Source organism: Drosophila serrata, unplaced genomic scaffold, assembly GCF_035046125.1.
Source record: "Drosophila serrata isolate PLE 108 unplaced genomic scaffold, ASM3504612v1 contig_228, whole genome shotgun sequence".
NCBI classification, from domain to species: domain Eukaryota; kingdom Metazoa; phylum Arthropoda; class Insecta; order Diptera; family Drosophilidae; genus Drosophila; species Drosophila serrata.
The window spans coordinates 1,414,856-1,434,711 of NW_028257126.1; the positions used below are offsets into that span (position 1 = coordinate 1,414,856).

Sequence of the window (19,856 nt, forward strand, 5' to 3'; positions counted from 1 at the left end):
ATGGGCGCAAACAGCCTGTTTATTAAAATTTTAATTATTTTTGCAAGCCGCGCGAGAAATACTAAAAGTGTGCCGTCGGGAATCTCCTAACGCCATTCAATTTTCTAGTATTTTTAATGGTCGCTTTCAACTATTTGCCTCTCGCTCTCTCTCACTGCCTTAAGCCGGTGTTTTCCCTCTACATACCGTACTTAAATTTGGTGAGTGACCGTTTGGCGTTGAGGCTGAAATACGTTGTTTTACAAAAAATATGTAAACAGAAATATACTGCAACATACCGGTGTTTTCCAGCACTAATCTTTTCTCCATCCCTTAAAAATACGCAGCGTGGCTCGCCACAAAATTTTGCGTAAATTTTCCGTGCAAATACTCGGCAATCCTCGAAAGAATGTCAGCTCTCAACCTGACCGTGCGCGTGCACCCGGTGGTGCTCTTCCAGGTGGTGGACGCCTTCGAGCGGCGTAACGCAGACTCGCATCGTGTTATCGGCACGTTGCTCGGCTCTGTGGACAAGGGAGTGGTGGAGGTGACGAACTGCTTCTGTGTGCCGCACAAGGAGCACGACGACCAGGTGGAGGCGGAACTGAGCTATGCCCTGGATATGTACGACTTGAATCGTAAGGTCAACCCTAACGAGAGTGTGGTGGGCTGGTGGGCCACCGGAAACGATGTGACGAACCACAGCTCGGTGATCCATGAGTACTACGCCCGCGAGTGCAATAACCCGGTGCACGTCACTGTGGACACCTCGCTTCAGGGCGGCCGCATGGGGCTGCGCGCCTATGTGTGCATCCAGCTGGGTGTGCCTGGTGGCAAGACCGGCTGCATGTTCACGCCCATTCCCGTCGAGCTGACCAGCTACGAGCCAGAGACCTTTGGCCTGAAGCTGCTCCAAAAGACCGTAGGCGTGTCCCCCGCTCACCGCCCCAAGACAGTTCCGCCGATGCTGGACCTGGCCCAGATCTCGGAGGCCTCGCAGAAACTGCAGTCGCTACTGGACCTGATCCTCAAGTACGTCGATGACGTGATCGCCCACAAGGTGACGCCGGACAATGCTGTGGGGCGCCAGCTGCTTGACCTCATCCACTCCGTGCCGCACATGACCCACGAACAGTTCACCCAGATGTTCAACGCCAACGTGCGCAACCTCCTGTTGGTCATCACTCTGTCCCAGCTTATCAAGACCCAGCTGCAGCTGAACGAGAAGCTAACGTTCCTGCCCACGGCCTAGATCTGTGTGCCTGCAGTGGTGAACTAGGGATATCTTAAGAAAAAAGTGTAAAAGCCGATTGTATTGGATTATGTTTTCTATTAATGGTCTGAGTAATAAAGTGCTCTGGTCGCCCAACTAAGCTGTGTATATTGTCATTAAATATGCAAAATGATTTTATTCTCTTTTATGGAAAGTGTAGATTATCTTCAAAGTGAAAACCGGAGAAACCTGAACCTTTTCTTAAATTCATGCTCGAGTCAGTTAACTTTCTTATATGATAGTCGCGGCCAGTGATAAAAACAATGTTATATTTTTCACTCTCACCATCTCGAAAAGGGTAGGAACTGACTTCTTCACTGCGTTTCAAAGAAACACAAATTCAAAGTCCTTGAGCGGGTATAAAAAAGAAAGAAAGTAGCCTCTATATGGCAGCTATTATTCCGATTTTTATAAAACTTATACCAAACTCTAACATAATATAAAATAGCTATTTTTCAATTTAGATGAAAATATATTCTGAAGACTTTTCGGTCTTTCCTATGGCAGCTATATAAAATAGTCGTCCGATCCGTCCCGTTCCGACCTATATACGAGAAAGACTTCATATATAGAAGACTACCTGCAAGGTTTCATTCAGATAGCTTAAGGAATAGATGTCGTAGAAACGGACAGACGGATATGGCAAGATCGACTCGGCTGTTGATGCTGATCAAGAATATATATACTTTATACGGTCAGATATGACTTCTTCACTGCGTTGCAAACTTCTGACTGAAATTATAATATATAACTAGAAAGGAAGCTAACTTCGATCAGTAGGAATTAATACAATATAAATTATATATATTTTTGTTAAAAATAATGAAGTAATGTAAATAGGGTATTTTCTTAACTGTTTTTCATTCACAGTTTTTCATTTTCTTATGTATCTAACGATCGTTTGTATGGCAGCTATTTGATATAGTCGTCCGATTATCATATAACTAAAATGAAAGTTCTAGAATTATAAAAAAGGCTATATCTCAAATCTGTTGAAAACTGAAATGTTATAATTTTTAATTGTATTAATTTTTCGATCGTTCCTACTGCAGCTTTATGATATAGTTGTCCGATATTCATAAAATTGTACACATAATTGTAGAATAATATAAAATGGATATATCTCAAATTTGATCAAATTCAGTTGAAAACTGAAAATGTTATATTATTTTTCGTACAATTGTTCCGATCGTTCCTATGGCAGCTATATGACATAGTCGATCCGGCCCGTTCCGACATATGTATATACGAGTGAGAGTACTACAAAGTTTCATTTAGATAGCTTGAAAACTAAGAGACTAGTTTGTGTAGAAACGGACAGACGAACTGAGGTGACTCCTTCACTGCGTTGAAATCTTCTGACTGAAATTATAATACCCTGCAAGGGTATAATAAAGAGTAAAAATTTTGCCCACCTTAGGGAAAAATAAAAAAACAATTAAGAGTTTGTTCTTTTAAATACTTTATTATAAAACTAAGCGAAATTCAAATCGTTTCTTTGTATTTTTACAGAAAATTATTCATATACCAATCAAGTTTAAAAGTTAATCATAAAATTCAAGAAGTGTATATAGAATATCCATGATTTTGATTCATATGCTTAATTACAATAAATAAGAATAACGACAATTAGAAATGAAATCTTTCACGTTATATGCATATCTCATTAAGTATGTATATAGTATGTATATAATAATATGTACTTATGTTAGTGTGTTGCGTGTGTATGGGTATTTTTGTATATAACTTTAGGTACATTGGATACGTCGTTAGGTATTCTATGTGGGCTGGGGCGTGTGAAACTGATAGATAGTACATAGAAACTTCAGAATTAGAAGGCACCGAATGCTCGGGCGCGAAATAAGAAGACGTCAGCATTGGTTGAAATTAATGTACAACTTTGTTTTGTCTGTAAATATATCTATGTAGGCAATATACAATTTCAAAATTTTAACAACGTTCAAAGAACTTTTTTTTTGTTTTTTGTTTGTCCTATATAATTTTCACACACAATAAATCGTAATTGCATTTTGAATTTGACTTTGACTTGGCATAAAACTGTAGAGAGCTTAGCTTTAACGTCGGTTTTTCAAACATGTAGAATATATCGTATATAAAAAACGTTAAAATCGGAGTCAAAAAGCAATGCAAAGACATTCAAAAAAGTTCGTACTTATATTGAAGCGATTAATTAACACTAATCTGAAACGTTTTGCATTTGACTTTGTTCTCAACATGGATATATCTATGTACTGTATATGCATATGTGAACATACGAATTACGCGTCTGTAGTTAGTGTCTATATATTACTAGTACAACAACAACAATCAATTTGTCGCAATAGCAACAAGAACAAGAACAACAACATTCGCCAGCCCTAACTCCAAATGCCCAAGTGCTCCCCTAGACGCAGCTGAACTTGAACTCGTCGCTGGAGTAGCAGTTCTGGCAGTGCAGCTTGTGGTTCCGCACCCGGACGTCGGTTCCGTTGAGGCCATCGCCCAGCTGGACATGGCAGACGCAGCACTTGAAGCAGTTGATATGGTAGAACAGCAGCAGTGATTCGATGATCATGGCAGCACCGCGACCTGTCAAAAGTAAATAATCCACATTTATTAAATACTATACCATGTACATAGTTCAGGTGGATCGATTTGCTTAGGAGGAAGAATCCAGAAACTAAATTGCTTGAACAATAAATAGGTTTTTTATAATTAATTAAGATTTGCATTGCAGTGCAAACTGACAATGCATTCATAAGTTTAACATTGCTAATGCTAACCAAAGTTAAAACAAAAATCGATCCACCACAATTATAATATACCTTAATTCTTTAGATTTGGCATAGTTATAAGTATTTATTTATCCTTATCAAGTCTTTGTTAATTATAAATATAGTTTAAAAATTGGTTAATCACACCCAAACAATATATTTGAGCGCTTTGTGCACTTGTCGACAGTTGTCGTGGGTGCAGCCCAGATCTGTCACAGACATGTACGTTGGGATAGAAAGATAGAAGAACCTTTAGATTATAGGGAATCCAGAAGCAATAGAAGGAGGAGAAGGTGGAGGGATCCTTTTAATGATCAACACTTGAGATACCAAATTATGAGGCTAGTGAGTTCAGAGTGTGTGTTATTCTTGTGATTCACGCTTTTAGAAACAAGCCTAGAAATGTTACCAAGAATGCTTGATGAGAGTCGGGGGTGACTGGAGATAGAAGAATAACCACAACACTCACAACCAACGTAGTAGCAAAGTTTACCTAGTTCGTCCCCGCAATGGGAGCACTTCTTTTTGCCACTGACGCTGAGCACCTTCTCCTGGCTGCCATTGTTGTTATTGTTGATGTTGTTACTGCTATTGTTGGTCTTTTGCTGATGCTGATGCTGCTGCTGCTGCTGCGGTTGCTGCTGATAGCCGGTGTTGGTATTGCCATTAACCTGGCTATAGTTTCCATTCCCATCGAAACTGTTGGGAGAAGGAAAATGTATTTTTTATTTTTTTACATTTTACGCAATTGATATTAAGGAATCAATTGTGCCTTAAAATAAGACAGTCTATCTTAATCTTTCATAAATAAATCTCTTAAGGCAAGATTGTCTCAACCTTACCGTTTGCGTTCACCGATGCCCTTGCTCTGAACGCGTTCCGTCAGCGTCTGGATGATGGAATCGGGCAAGGGCTTTCCGTTCGACTTGCTGGCGGGCATCGATCGCCGGTTAAGCTGATCGATGCGCCGCTGCTCCGCCTCCTGCAGGAGCCAGTGGTTGTTGTTGTAGACGGCTCCGCCGTAGTCCGGCATGGACTTGCGCTTCTGCTGCTGGGCGGAGAGCCAGGCCGGATCGTTGGCCAGGTTACTGTCGTAGCTCTTCCGCTGCTGCACCTGCACCCAACCGTCTGTGTATTTGGGCTTGGGCGTGGCACTCAAGGCGAGCAATGTATTCCGCGACATGTTGCTCAGGTTCTGGGCCGATTGGTGGTGGTAGGCAGCCGCCGCTGAGGCCTGAACGGGATATCCGGGACCGGAAAGTCTCGGGCCCATGGGAGCCCCAGCGATCTTCACCAGGGAGCCGCCATAAGGAGCTGGCGGCTGCCGCTGCCTCGTACTAACCGCATAGTCGGGCTCCAGGCCGTGACCATTGGCGGCGGCTATGTGCATTGCCCGTAATGGCTTTGTGGGCGGCGTTGGCGGCAACATCAGGCGGTTGGAGAACTCATTCAGATCCGACATGGACTTGCGGTAGTCCGTGTCCATCTGGTGATACGCATAAAGCGCCGCCTTCTGCTGCTGGTGCTGCTGTTGTTGCTGCTGTGGCACGTTGGCGTAGATTTGCTGCGGATGCGTAGGATGCAGTGGCTGCTGGTGGTGCTGCGGTGGCGGCGGCGGCTGGAAGGCGCTCAGCATCCCATTGCCTATGCCCAAGCCATGGTGCAGATCCTGAAGGGATCGGCGGTTGTTCGACATCAGCATCTTCGCCCCGTGCTGCAGTTCCCGACGCGCGAGGTTCTCGCGCAGTAGGAGATTCTCACGCTGCCGCTTCAGTTCCTCCTGCTGTGGTGTAGATACATATATTATGGGTAATCGAAACCAACTCCTTATACTCACCGAAAAGTGCAGGAGTTCCCGCTCCACCCGCAAAACCTCACCCTGCTCCCGTATCTTCTCCTCGATGGACTGCATCTTGGCATTGGCCGTCGCGGTGGCTTCGCTCAGCGATTGAGTGGCCGCCGCGGCCGCCGTTGCCGATTCTGTCCAGGACTCGGCCGAGTTGCCCTTGACAGTCTGGAGCAGAGGTGTCTGCGCAGCCAGCAGTAGGTTCTCGTTCTGGTAAATCACCTCGCCCAGATGCGTGGTAGCCGGCGGCGGAGGCAGCGGTGGCGGAGTGGCCTCCGACTGCGTATCGTTCTCCTCCGAGGAGTTGGTGTAGTGCTCGCTGCTCTGGCGCGAGTGGTTCTCCGAAACGCCCGAGTCGCGGCTGTCGCCTGGAGAGGGAAAATGCCGGGATTAGATGAGCTCTTGATCTGCGTTTAGAATTTGCTAGCTATAGTCTCTGTTGTGTCTATTTGCTAGGAGACTGTAGGAAGTCTCTAAGTTCTTTTGTTTCAACCTGATAGACCATACTCCGGACAGATGGAAAGGCAGGCAGACGGAATTGATCGTTTTATAGAATCGATGGTGAACAAGTTTTAAATTGATTGTTGATTAAAGAATGAATATATCAAAAGGTTTTCAGGTCTGACGGAGACCAAGGCAAACGATTCTAATTTAGTGGCATCCGTGTGGCAGTTCAACCACCCAATGGGGAAACATTTGAGCCAAAGCTGTGACAGCTCCATGGGCCACGCACACTAAACGGATTATTTATACTTAACCTCGCGGGGGCAGCTGGGGGCCAACCCCTGGCACCTTCTGTGCCCCACCTCCGCCTCCCATCACCTGCCGCCCCATTCTCTGCTTGTGATTTGCTCTGTCTTTCGTTTTTATGCCCTATTGGCTTTTGGTATCGGCTTTCTTCTCCCATTCGACCGCTCAATACTATGCTTAAAAACCATGGTATGGTCTCTCACTCACCCGTGTCCGAGCTGTCGCACAGTCCCGCCTTGATGTACAGCTGCTTCTCCAGTCGACGCTCCTCCTGCAGGAGCTGCGCCATATCCGGCGGCGGGGCCACCGTCAGCTCCAGATAACTCTCCATGTCATCGAGATCGCCGTCGGTCTCGATGCCGAGGAAGCTGGAGCGCTTGTTGCGCAGCTCCTTCTTGATCCGCTTGGTGGAATTCATCCGCTTGATGGGCGGAGAGGGCTGGGCGGGTTCCAGCAGCTGTCCCTGCAGCTGCCGGCGTGTGCCGTTGGATATGGTCTCGTAGGTGTTATCCGAGGACCAGGTGTCGGTGTTATGTCCCAGACTGCTGCCCAAGCCATCCAGCTCATCGACGCGATTGTCGCGCAGGGGAACTGGCGGCGGACTTTCGGTGGGTGGCGGCGGAGGCTTCTCCTTGGGCGGCTCCATCAGGCCCGCGGGTGGTAACGCCGAACTCTGGCTGATCTCCAGGCCGGAATAGAAGATCTCAATGTTCTCGTAGACGGGAACGGGTCTCAAATGCTTGGGAGCATCGTAGTAGGGCTCCGTGGCCTTGGGCACTTGATAGTAGGGCTCTGCTTCACCCGCCGCCGCTGCTGATGATGCTGATGCTGCTGATGATGATGATGCTGATGATGATGATGGTGGTGGCACAATAGTGCCTGTTATGGCTGCTGGTGGTGCTGTTGCCTTTGATGTTGCTGCTGCTCCTCCTGGGTTGTTCTCGCTCTGATTGCTGTTGTTGCTGTTGGTTTGATTAGTGTTTTGATTATTCTCGTTATTGTTGCTGTTGCTGGTTTGCTTATTTGGAATGCTTCTCCTGTGACTCCTCCGCGTCGTCGCCTGGGTCTGTGTGGTTATCGTCATCGTTGCTATCTGTTCATTATCTACTTCGTGCATAGATATAGTCGAGCTGACATTCTCATAGATGGGCTCTCGTTCCCCCTGCTTCTGTTCGTCGGTTTTATTTGGCATGTCCCCCCCACCCTCGGTGTGTGTTCCCCCCTGTTCAGGCTCCGGCTCTGGCTGCCGCTCCTGCTCCTCCTCCTCCTCCTCCTGTTCCTGCTCCTGCTTCTGCTCCTGCTCCTGAGCGTGCTCCGAATCCTGATGCTCCTCCTCCTGCTTCTCTGCCAGTTGCTGCGCCTTGTCCATTGGCCTGGGTGTCGTCTCGCGATCGATTGCCTCGAGCGCCAATTCAAGAGCTTCGTTGATCTGTGGGGGCGGGATGAGGTGGGCGTGGCATGGCGAGCGAGCGAGAAAGCATCGTGCGTGACAGAGAGAGAGAAAGAAAGAAGAACGCGCATGGTTCGCATGAATTTCAGTTAGTTTACACAAGAAAAAGGCTGGCTTGCAAATCAAAAGGAAAAAAGTCAACTAAAGATAAACAAAATTAAATTAAACAACGAATTGAAATTAAACATTTACTTGGGGGACAGACGAGAACGGAAACGCAAAACAAATTAATTGCTAAAGTGGGGCTTTCAGCGGAATATTTTACAAAACGAACAAAGGTATACGATTCATCCAATGCAGCTGTGAAAGCGACTATCTGGAATCAGGGATTAGGAATACCTACATATATGTACTTATGTGCAATAATAAAACAGATAAGTTAAGCTAATTCCCACGTTATCTCTTGGAAAATATGAAATAAATTGGTATAACTAATGGTTGCAGAACACTTTTCAAGGTAACTAAAAAAAGATTTCAATTATTTTCATGAATTATAGTCATATACAGATTCACTTGCACACGATTTCATTCGAAATAGGACCGATAGATTAACTAAATATTAATAAGAGATTCGCTCACCTTATTTGGAAATATGACTTTAAAATGGCAAAAATTAAGTAAGCGACTGTGCTGAACTAGACTGGTGTTCAGAAGGTTAACTGATTCTGCAGTTGCCAAAATTGCGTTTTTAATAATATTCGCAAACTTTGCGAGGAAACCCCGTTGATAAAGAACCTCAATAAATAAATAGCTACGCAAAATGTTATCAGCTGTTTCCGGTTATCAAAAAAGTCTCAAGAGATTCCTAGAAACCCTCGTATAAAGTCCAGGGGAAGCACTTCGGAAAATATGTAAGTATATAAATTGACCGCTCACCACTGCTTTACGATCGAAAGAACGTAGCGAACTGGGGCGCTGCAATCGATTCGATTTATATCTCTAGATAACGCGGATCCGTCTGTCCGTGCATCCCCCGTTGGCGAATTATTTGCACGATTATATTATTATTATTATTATTGGTATTATTGTTGGGCCCTATAAAGATAACTCGCGGCGGTTGTGCAGGGTTATATAGACCGGAATATACGACACTATGTGTGATTGCTAACGAACCTGGCCCGCTGAGGGCTTAGAGCAGACTGAAAACGTAGGCGGCGTTGCGCGGAATCGATCCAAGCGATTCGCTTTGATAAAGACATGGAGGCAAGAATATATGTATATGGGGCGGCAAAAGTGCGGAGACAGCACTCCAGGGTCTGCAGATGGGGGTTGATGGACACGCGACCCCAGGCCCCCCAAAGTATGCAGCGCGGCGCTGAATCTGAAACCGGGAAACCCCACTAGGCGGATGGATGGATGACGTTTGGCATTTTAAATAGGTGCTAAGTGGGTAAAACTCGGCTACAACATGCAATGCAACTTAGAACGTAAACACAAACAAGAGTACGGGCTACGAATCAACCAAAAAATAGTAAAGAAACGAAGCAAACAAATAGAACTGAACAAACAGGAACACAAGAGGCACACAGGTCAGGGGATTGAGAGATAGAAAGATATAGAGCCGCTTACCTCGGAAATTGTATACTTGCAACAACTTTTGCTGGCAGTAAGCGTGTAAACTATGCAACTGCATTAATTAAGATAGATAGATCATATTTTACATTATTTAGCCAGCAAACGAGAGCGCAAGGCATGTAAGAGAGACATACGAGTTATGACAGTGGATGGATGAATCAGATCAGATAGCACTATGGTTATGGTAGAAATAAAGCCTTAACTAGGTGTAGCCTTAACCTCTGGCAATGGGTTTTTGGGGATTCCAGGAGGGATAGATGGCCGGGGATTGAATATTTAGACATGGGGAGAGCGATAGGTCCTTCGATTCGTCCTTCTTCGAGTGGCGAAACTAAAATATTATCTACAGATCCATCGCAACCTAATGGCTAGGATCGTACAAATATATATCATTAATTTGTACATTCTATACGTAGAATGCAGACTCGTGTCACGTTAATTCTACAAGGCCCGTCAAGCAGTGCAAGCGTTTGCGTCTCGGATAAGCGTAATTTACACAAGCGGCATGTAGAAAAATGTTGTTTTCTTCCGTTTTTTTTTTTTTTTTTGTTTGTTGAAATTGCAGCTCCAAGTTGGTTTCGATTTTAGTTTAGGTTTATTCATAAAATAGCACAACAATTATATCTCATTTGTATTTATATAATATTGTTCCCTCGTTTATAAATTATTTGGTATGCTTTTGAGGTTTTAATTAACTTTTTTTTGTGTATTAGCGCGAATCGGGTTCGATCTTCGTGTGTTTTTAGTTCTTTTTTGTGTATGTTTGTGTATAAAATATATAACCATAAAACATATGTTTGACATTTCTCTTTACATAAAATCAAATTTGGTTTTATACATATAAATCGGGTTTAGTATAGATATAATAATATTAGGATAAAGAAAAACTGTAGCTTACGTAGCTTGAGCCCATAACAAAATGTCGAACATAAATCGAATAATAAGAAGTCGATTGGAAAATAAAACAAAAACCAGGGTTAAATAAATATTCCTGTGTAGAAAATAAATTCGATGAACGCTTTCATTCGTTGTTTTCGGTTGCAAAATGTTCAAGTTGTGTTGAATTTTGTGTCTAATTGCATATCAGAGAGCCATAGGGTCATGGGTCATGCAGTCGGTTCTTTTAGTTCAGCGGAGAGATCACACATCGTCACTCCGAGAGAGCAGCCACAGATCCGCCCTTCAGATCTTTTAGATCCTGCGGGGCTTCCTTTCATCCGATGATTCTACTACTTCGTTAAGGCGGCGGCACCTGCTGCCTCCAGCTTCATGATCTCGTCATCCAGCAAGTCGCTGATCTCCTGGGTCAGCGCCTGCTCCGTGGTGTTCTCCAGGATCTCGTCCGTGGTGATCTTCTTGCGAATCTCAATGTTAACGGGCGCCGGAGTCTTTGGGAGCGGCGGCGGTGCCGGCTCATCCTCCTCCTCGCTGGCCACGTAGAACTTGGAGTTGTCCACCCGGACAAACTCATCGGCATTGACCACATCCACGCCACTCTTGGTGCTGGTGAGCACCACCTTCTTCTCGAGGGTTTCGTTCAGCGTGGGATGCGGCTGCGGCTCCTCGTGATGCCCAAAGTTCCTGCGCAGGAAGTCAAATATGTTTTTGGTCTTCTTTTCCTTGACAGGTGGTGGCGCAGGCGAGGGTGGGTTCTCCCGCAGCGACTTCGGCGAGCTGGGCGGGGAAATCTCCTTCACCTTGATCTCCGTCTCCACCACGTGGGTGCGCGCTATCAGCGGCTGCTCCACGGCTTCCGAAGGCGAGGGCGTTGCGGTTGGAGCATAGCCCGCTCGACTTATCGAGTCGGTTCCAGAAGCTGAGATACAGCAGGGTTTGGGTATGGGTATCTTCGATCTGCGACCCAGTAGAGGAGTCGAGGGCTTCGAATCAGTCGCCTCCGGCAGCGAAGTCTTCATCATTTGACTGCTGGCCAAGCGCTCCTCCGCTATGATCTGCTCGCAAGTGTCCATCAAGGCCTTGGAGTGGGCGGCCCGGGCACTACCAATGGGAGAGCTGGGCCTGTTCGTGATCACGGAATTCTTGCTGGATCTATCACACCGCTTCACCTCCTCCTCGCTGATGTCCTGGAAGCCAGTGGCCGGCACTGGGGACTTCTTCACATCGATGCTGTCGCAGACCGGCTCCTGAGCCGGGGCCAGACAGTCGAGTAGTCCGGCACACAAGGCGATGTCCTCCTGGCTGGGCTCCTCCTCCAGCTGCTGCCGCTCTTCCCTGGCCACCTGGGACTCCTTCTTACCGTCGCACTTCTTTACCAGGTCTTCGGTGACATTCTGGTAGCCCGTGCTGGGCAGGGGTGATTTGGTCACGTCGATTCTATCACAGGGCGTCTCCTTAACAGCCAGCTGCTCCAGTCTCTTAAGATCCTCTTCTGTCATCTGGAGATCCTTGGGTGCCTCTCTGTCCAGGAACTGCTGGCACAGGGCAATCTCCACAGAGGGCGAAGTGGGACGCGATGAAGCCATCTTAAAAAGACTGGACTCGTTCGGGGAACAGGCCTTTAAGGCCGGCATTTCACATGGTGAAGATGTGTGCAGGTACAGTGAATCGTTGGGTGCGAGGGGATCCAGCGGTCTGGTGGCCTGAGGCGGATTCACCTTCTTCGGAGGAGAGTGTACTATCGCCTTGGTCTGACACACCACTGGAGCATAGTCCCCGGAGCTGCGATCCACCACGTCCAGCGAGGGCAGCTCTATCTGAGCTCGTTTCAAGGGCTTCGGAGAAGCTGGTGGTGTGATCTGGGGAATGCGGCTCCTGGGCAGAGGCTTGGGTGACATTACGGGCGAGGTAATCGGGGTGGAATCACCCTGGCTGAAGCAGTTGGACAGGGCCTTCACCGTGTTGGGTTTCGGCAGTTCATCGGGATGAACGATGGTCATGGGGGGCGCACACATCACAACCTCCGGCGGAGGAATGGCCACCTCCTTGGCAGCTGGCTGCTCAATCCTTACCGTCCTCTTCGGAGGAGCTGGTGGCGTTGGTGGCTTGTCCAGCTGCCTTGAGTTGAAAATCTCCACGCGACCATTGATGCTAAATTGTTGGGGCGTGGACCCGGAGCCCGAGGGCGAACTAACAGGGTTAATCTGAGCGGCCCTGGGACTCGAGGCCAATCTCACCGACTTTGGAGACATGGGCGGCTTGCCCAGGGGACGCGGTATTTGGGTGGGAATCGGGCTCGAGGGTGCTGGTATTGGTTGTGGCTGTGGTATGGATATAGGTGGTGAAGGTGCCGGGGGACTGATCTGCTGGGTCGGTAACTGCTTGGTGAAGTCAAAGATCTGGGTAAACTGACCGGGTGACGTGACCGGCTCCCCGACCTCTTTCAGATCGTCGTCGTTTTGAAAGGTTTCCTTGAACATTTTAAGCAAGTTGCGATGATGGACCATTTCATTGGAGGGCTTTCTACGCAAGTTACAATTGGGATTCGGATTTGGATTGGGATTGGGTTTGGGATTGGGTGTGGGAGTGGGACCAGATTTGGACACCGACACCGCTGAAGCAGCTACTACATCATCACAAGGACTTATCTTAGCGGATTCGATAAAATTGTTAGTAGAACTTACACTAAATTCCATGTCCCGCAATGGAGGAGCTGCCGCCTGATTGGCCGCTTGAATTGGAGCTGGAGCAGCTGACGACGATGACGGTGATGATGACGAGGGCTGGACCGAGGGTCGAGCCGGTGACGGCGGCAATGGCGATGGATTCAGATCGGTCAGCTCGTCGAACTCTGCCTCGATCTGGTTGACCGCATTAGCAGCCTCCTCCAACTGACGCTCCTCGAGGGCCAAGGCGGCGATGGCTGCGTTGAGTTGCTGCTGCTGCTGCTGCAGCTCCTCACTGGTGTCCTCCTGGATGCCGCTGTCATCGTTGGCGGATGCTGCTGGTGGCTCCTCTATGATCAGAGCTGGTGGAGCTGCCGCCGGTGGAGTGACCACCGTTGTCTGGTGCTGGGCAAGACGCTGCTCCTTCTTCTGGTGCTGTTGCTGTTGCTGCTGCTGCTGCTGACGCATGCGTTCTTCCTCTCCTCTCATGATCTCCAGCTGGCGGGCATCGATGAGGGCCACCAGCGGCGGCTTCTTCTGCTCCTCTTTGGTAACGGACTGCTGCAGGCTGTTCAAGCGCTGCTTGAGTGGCGGCACCGGCACATCCACACTCTTGCTGGAATTGAAGGCGTTGCGCTGCTGCTCGAGACTCTGCATCCGATCCCGAATGCTGGAGATGTCGCCCGAGAGACGCTTTACCTCCGGCTTGAAGCCAGCCGGAGCTCCACTGTTGCCATTCGCCAGGCGATCCCGCAGGACCACTTTGGGAGCAGCGGACGCAGCTCCGTTGGAGCTGCTCGTCTTGGCCTGCTCGAAGATTTCCTTGCGCTTCGAGATGTCCACCTTGGGCACATCCACTTTCTGTTTCTCGACGCCCTCCTGCGTGTCGCTGGGCGAGGTCACCTCGAAGCCGCTCAGACGGTCCTCGATCTTCGAGCCGCGCCTGGTGGGATATGCGATCGGTTCGCCGTTCACCTTGCCGTTGGCACTGGCGTTGCCATTGCTACTGGCCCTCTGGACCCGCTGCTTGTAGTCCTGGATCGCTCCCTCGTAGGTGTATTCGCACGGATCTGGAGAGCTGGCTGGTGCCGTGCTGGAGGATGTGTCGTATCCCGGCGAGGAGATGTACTCCCTTCCCGCTGCCTTGGAGGCGTTCGATGTGCTCGCCTGGCCAATGGCCACTCCGTTGCCGTGGTTCCCATTGCTGCCGTTGCGGTTGATGTGATTCTGTTGCTCGTCCACATTGCGGGATGCTGCTCCTGCAGCGCCAGAACCAGCGGCGCCAATGGCCTTGTCCAGCTCGGCGGCATTGTCACTCTGCGAAAGGAACCAAGATGAAGATTAGATCGCAATATTTGGAGTAATTAATAAAAGTGAATAACTGATGATATATTCTAATTGTATTTCTATACAATGATTCGTTCTTATGTTTATTGGGCTCTACAAGCTAAGTCCAGTTTTGTTTTAACCATTTACCACTCTGTCTGCCGCCTTTTTTTCTCACAACAGGTCACAATGATTTGGCCTTTCTCAAGATTTGTCTGCCTTCCGTTTAACTTTCATTTTCCCCCAGTAAATTTCCCTTTCTTGACTGAGATTCTTGCCGATCTCTTGACACTAAAACCCATTCCTAGGGGTCCCGTGATGCCGTGAACTAACATAAATTTTCCACATTTTACGGCACTACATTTTACGGCCTGGCGACAAGCGCGTCTAATTGCTCAATCCGCAGCTCAATCTTTCGCTCAATTTCAATTTCAATCCCAATCTCCGTTGCTTGCCGCTCATTGTTTATTATTTATGATTATGATTTTATTGTGGCGGTGCTGGTGCGCGCATTCGATTAATAAACCATTTGTGTTTATTAGCCAGCGTCGCATCGCTTTGCTGCCAGCCAACACTTTCCAACGAGGCTTCATTGCATTGGCCAATTGAAAGCATCGGCTGAGGCTTTGGATTTAGCGGCGAAACGTTGGTAAATTAGATTTAATTGTTAATTTGTTGTAATTGCTTATAAACGTCGCGACAAGCGCTCATAAAACAAAATGGCCAAGAAATGGACTGAGAGTGGAAATCGTGCTAATGATCATGGGTTTCTCATTGACCCCCATTCCGCGGGTGCTCTTTGCTCGTACTCACCATAACACTATTATTGTCGTAATCCTCGGACAGGCTGCTCTTGCCGCTGGCACTGCTCGTCCCGATCCCCAGGTCGCTCAGATCATTCGTTTCATCCTCGTTGTAGACGGCGAGGGAAGCCAGTTTGGCACGGCCCCGAGGTCCTCCCCTTTCGGCCCTGTTAAAGGATGTGCATTGAGTTAGATAAGTGGTTAAAAACACAAGGAAAGTCACAGGACTAAATAGAGAATATTGTTTCTAATTTGGCTGCAATAGTTTCAATGACTCTTCTTTAAGGGATAGATATATCTATCTTCCCTCGGACGAAATTTGGGAGTTGTACTTGCCTCTCCTCCATCATTTCGGTGAATGTCTTCGATTTCCGACGCATGCGATCATGCTCCTCCAGCTCGAGCTTCTTCGTCTCCACCACACGATCGATGATGTGTTCGACACGTTTTCGCCTTGACGATTTCCAATTGTCAAGGTTCTGTTTTTGTCAATTCGCCGGTTATTATTTATTGTTTGTTGTTTGTCACCGGTTCGCATTGTGGGTCGTGTTTTGTTTTGGGGGCAGAAAAAGGTAGCGAAAGTTAGTATAGAAAACATCGAATGGGCAGACGTGTAAGTGTAAAAATTGTCGCTATATTATTCGCATTGTGGAAGTGGAGAGCAAAAGTTTCTTTTGATGGCAATTAAAAAGTTTTGACGAGACGAGACGCGACTCGGCTCCGGAACTACGTGACAAAGGTGAAATGTTTCCAAGGCGCGTGAACTTCGCTCGGTTTCGACTGCTCGACTTCCATCAAAAAATTCGGATTACATTTCGAATGACTCAGAGAGATGTGCGATTGTTCAGATGGGAATTGGAGATTTTACTATTATCTTTGCTGAATTCTTTTGATAATTTCATTAATAAACCCGACCGACTGACGTCTGCTGTGTTATTAATCATATCGGGGTTCTTTTATTTCCTCGTTTGCTTAACAGTTGTGAGAGCTTCCGGCAACTTCATTTGTTTTATCGATTTGCGATTCTATATAAGAATGTCTTCTTCCCCATTGGGTGATTAACAATCTCTCGCACTGGCGGCCAAATAAAAACAGAAGAAAGCCATTTACACATTTTAAGACCATGAAACCGACAATTTCGACTTCCTTTCCCATCGCAAAGACTCACAGTCACCCAGTTTGAAAACGCTCAACGCATTTTAAGAGGGTTTTTTGGCTTTTGTTTTGTTTTTGGCACAAAAGTTATGTCTGGGAACATATGAAATTGCGATAGACATTGGTCGAACAAATCGACCAAAGCCACTTCAAATGCAACGACTGCATCGCAATTGCTGATTAGGTAATGAGTTGGGAGGTACAGTCACGTCAAAGGCAGCATTTCGCCGGGGTTATGGCAGCGGCAAATTTGCATGTAACACACACACACAGCACATACAAATAGAAGTGGGGGGAAATAAAAACTATCAACAAAATGTAATAGTTGTGATTATGCAATGCAATATCTTTCTTTTTTTGTTTTTTTTCCGCCAACGGAGCAACGTGCACTGGAAACTGGAGCGGCCACAACGAGGAGTGTGCCATGTGCCATACCCAAGTGGTTTCGCTTTAGTTTTGGCCGCGGCGATAACTTTTCCAGAGGCCAGTGAAAACAAACAGGAAAGGAAGGCAAACCCAGGTTTGTAGGTAGGAGATTGCAATACCCTCTTTAGCCGAACTATATCATAGATGGAGGTTCTGACCTCTTTTTTAACCAATTTAAAGTTCTTTCAAGGAGTTCCATGCTCCTTACAACTTACAGGACTATCAAAGCGAAGGCTTCGATCTAGAAATTTGATGCCCGTCCCTTCTCTAGGGTAAGTATTTAAAGAAATATTAAAAAGGGAAAATATTTATGCACTCTGAAGTGAAGTAAGGACTAGTAAACATTGTCAGGTTCAAGCAGATTAAGGATGCCAAGGTAAAGGGCTTTCCCTGCAAACTTCTTCCATCTCATGATATTGTTATTACTTTAGACCCTACTATATATAAGAACTCTAAGTTATAACACTTCATATAGGGTATACAAATACCACATCTAACCATTTTATAAATTTGTCACGACTTTGTGATCGGGTGGGAGTTTCTCTCTTGGATCGGTGTGATATATGATCCGGACTTACGTTCTGCCACTCCTCGGGCTCCTCCTTCTTCACCTCCTTCAACTTCTTGACCTCCTCGGCTTTCTTCAGCTGCTGCTGAGCGGTCTGGTATAAGTTGCAGGGCTTGATCTGGACGAACTGCATCGGATTCTTCGAAGGGGCTGGCGGCGTGGGACGCGTCACTCGCGCCTTGGCCACGTACGATGTGGGATCTGGCGAGGTTGCGGTCTGCAATTAACGATAAATGCAATAAAATTTGTAATTAGCATGAATTGCTTTCAATTGAATGGAGTTGCCTGCCTGGACCAGAGCGGAATCAAGATCGAGATCGAGAGTCAAATGCAAATGTCAGCAGTCCGATGTCCAGGGTGTGGAGTCATTGTTATTGCTTCCATATTTACCAAGTGTGTGGGCAGCCTGTGCCTATATATGTGCTCTTAAATCCTATTAAGTATTTTGCTTATTAAGCTGGCAGGCGAACTGCTGCTGCGGTTGTTGCCTTGAACCGCCTTTAATTGCATAAAATATTCAGCGACGACTTATATGGACATTCTGATTGGCTAAATACGCCAGCCGACCCAAGGAAAACCTTGAGTCCTTAAGTGATTTGTTTTGGCGAAATATATTTACAATCTTCGAAAGTTTATGTAAGCTCAGGCGATGAGTCAGTTTCAGTTGCGAGAAGTTTACAAAAAGTGACCGATTTTATACTATTTTACGCCACGTGTTTGATTTACTGCTCTCTAGACTGGAACCCACCGCTATTGGGTTAGCTCGAACTTGGAATAGGTTCAAGTGTTTATTCCACTCTCTTTCTAAAACCTTCTAAACAGCCTAGGAGGGGCTTTCAAAATTTTATGTTCTTTTTCTGTTTTATTACTTTCTGCTTTCATCTATTGTGTGCTTTTACTTTTTAACTGTTGGTCTCAGTCGTATTTCAAGTGCTTTGACCCACCAACCCACCCACTTACATACGTACACATGTACCTAAGGTGTGTAAGTATCAGTATGCATTTCAGTAAGTCGTCTCCAGTGTGGCAAAAGTAAAGCGGGGCTTTACTCCATAATTCATTGTCCGCAAATAGTACTTCCGTCAACAAAAAAACCTTCTGGAACCCAGAACTCAGCAGTGAAAGCCCAAGGCCTAAGAATGTTCTTACGGGAAAAACAGACCCTCAATTGGTTGCTTCATCTCCTCTAAATTCTAAGCCTTTGATTGGCAATATATCACCAATAACCAATATAAAAACAAGATGAGAAAAGCCATAGGACCATACTGTTCCAATCGATTTTATGCTCAGGTTTTAACTCACCGATTTCTTGCCGCAACCATTTGTGTCACCTCCATTTGTGGACGTGGCCGATGTGGACATGAGGTCATCACTGCCCTCCAGCATGACATCCTGTTCGGTGGCCTCCATTCTGGTGCCGAGTGCTACTGCAACCTGTCCCTGGGCAACTGTCGCCTGGCGCTGGCGCTCTCCGTTCTCCGTAACTCTGCTTTCCGTTTGGGGTTCGTGTGTGCTTCGGACTGAGATGAGGTGAGAGATGGACTCTGCTCACATGGCAGCGGACTCCTACGCGGGTTCTTCGGCCCCTGGTCACTGGCTCAGCATGTCTCCGTGCTCGAGAATTGGTTCCGACTCAGAGGCGATGCGCCACCACCCACGCACATCGGGCGGGGGCCGCGGAGGTGTCCGATTTCATTAGCTGCAAGATAAGAGAAACACCTCATTGAGTACCTCGGACGCATAATATTAAAAAGCTGTTTGGAACTTGAGTGCCGGATTCACCTGGCAGGCATTAACCCCGTCCCAACCCCGAAGAGCGGTGGGCAGGTGTCAGCTGAGCCAGTTTCTGGCACGGCAGATCCGTGAAGGATCTGGGGAAAAGCCTCTGGCATTTCCTCAACTGGCAGCTGAACAATGCTCGAAAAGTACAGCGGGGAGTTCAATTAACATTCATCAAAGTGCATCCATAAGATGCTTTATCTAATTGTGCAACTTGTGTCTGAGTGGATGAGGCTCTGGCTCTGACTCTGTCGAGCTCTAGCTCTGGCTGCCGCATCCACTTGCCTGGGACCCACACGCTGGTATGCGGGTCAATCTTATAAACTTCTGCCACAGTCATCGCCGTCATCGTGCACATCTTACATCTTACATCCCATCCCCATCTCCATCTCCACATAGTCATCCGCATCGTTCGTCATCCATCTGTCTGCCTACGACTCTTCCCATTCCGTATGTTTTTCTATCTCTCCTGCCCTCCACCATTCACTCCATGTGACCCGGTATTTTTTGATCGTTTTGCTACGCTTTTCATTCCCTCCTACTAATTAATAACTATTAAGTATTCTGCCGTGCTTCCCCATCTTGTAAT

At 47.0% G+C, this 19,856-nt stretch overlaps 2 protein-coding genes and 1 long non-coding RNA gene across 12 annotated transcripts in view; 1 reads left to right on the plus strand and 2 right to left on the minus strand.

Moving 5' to 3' along the window:
• Nucleotides 1–195: 195 nt before the first annotated feature.
• On the plus strand, nt 196–1,348 carry eIF3f1 (eukaryotic translation initiation factor 3 subunit f1). The gene has a single exon (XM_020957265.2). It carries the CDS (start codon nt 389–391, stop codon nt 1,229–1,231), a length of 843 nt encoding a protein of 280 aa, XP_020812924.1. The 5' UTR covers nt 196–388; the 3' UTR covers nt 1,232–1,348.
• Nucleotides 1,349–2,697: 1,349 nt separating this feature from the next.
• smash (smallish) lies at nt 2,698–18,926 on the minus strand. Of its 8 annotated transcripts, none has more exons than XR_015271017.1 (11): nt 18,791–18,926; nt 17,499–17,705; nt 15,676–15,818; nt 15,350–15,506; nt 13,229–14,527; nt 6,830–8,051; nt 5,864–6,240; nt 4,869–5,809; nt 4,520–4,725; nt 4,078–4,235; nt 2,698–3,841 (listed from the first exon to the last, which is right to left on the minus strand). XR_015271017.1 is itself a non-coding variant. In XM_020957650.2 (10 exons), the coding sequence occupies exons 1-10, from the start codon at nt 18,896–18,898 to the stop codon at nt 3,657–3,659; spliced, it is 4,845 nt and encodes a 1,614-aa protein (XP_020813309.2). In that variant the 5' UTR covers nt 18,899–18,926; the 3' UTR covers nt 2,698–3,656. The 8 variants fall into 8 exon arrangements, 4 of the variants coding, with proteins under 4 accessions (XP_020813309.2, XP_086686148.1, XP_086686150.1 ...); XR_015271016.1 differs by having other exon boundaries at nt 4,496–4,725; XM_020957650.2 differs by lacking the exon at nt 4,078–4,235.
• Nucleotides 18,927–18,975: 49 nt separating this feature from the next.
• LOC110188096 (uncharacterized) overlaps nt 18,976–19,856 on the minus strand; it is a 44,324-nt gene continuing 43,443 nt past the window's right edge. For all 3 annotated transcript variants that reach the window (XR_002319908.2, XR_015271020.1, XR_015271021.1), the window contains exon 6: nt 18,976–19,187. This is a non-coding gene — a long non-coding RNA (uncharacterized LOC110188096). The remainder of the gene's footprint in view (nt 19,188–19,856) is intronic.

Coding starts and splice junctions, on each gene's coding strand:
- eIF3f1 (XM_020957265.2), top strand. CDS start 389: ATGTCAGCTCTCAACCTGACCGTGCGCGTGCACCCGGTGGTGCTCTTC.
- smash (XM_086830024.1), bottom strand. CDS start 18,898: ATGGAGGCCACCGAACAGGATGTCATGCTGGAGGGCAGTGATGACCTC. Junction 5,810..5,863: donor GGGAACTCCTGCACTTTTCG/GTGAGTATAAGG, acceptor TCTACACCACAG/CAGGAGGAACTGAAGCGGCA. Junction 4,726..4,868: donor GGCATCGGTGAACGCAAACG/GTAAGGTTGAGA, acceptor TTCTCCCAACAG/TTTCGATGGGAATGGAAACT.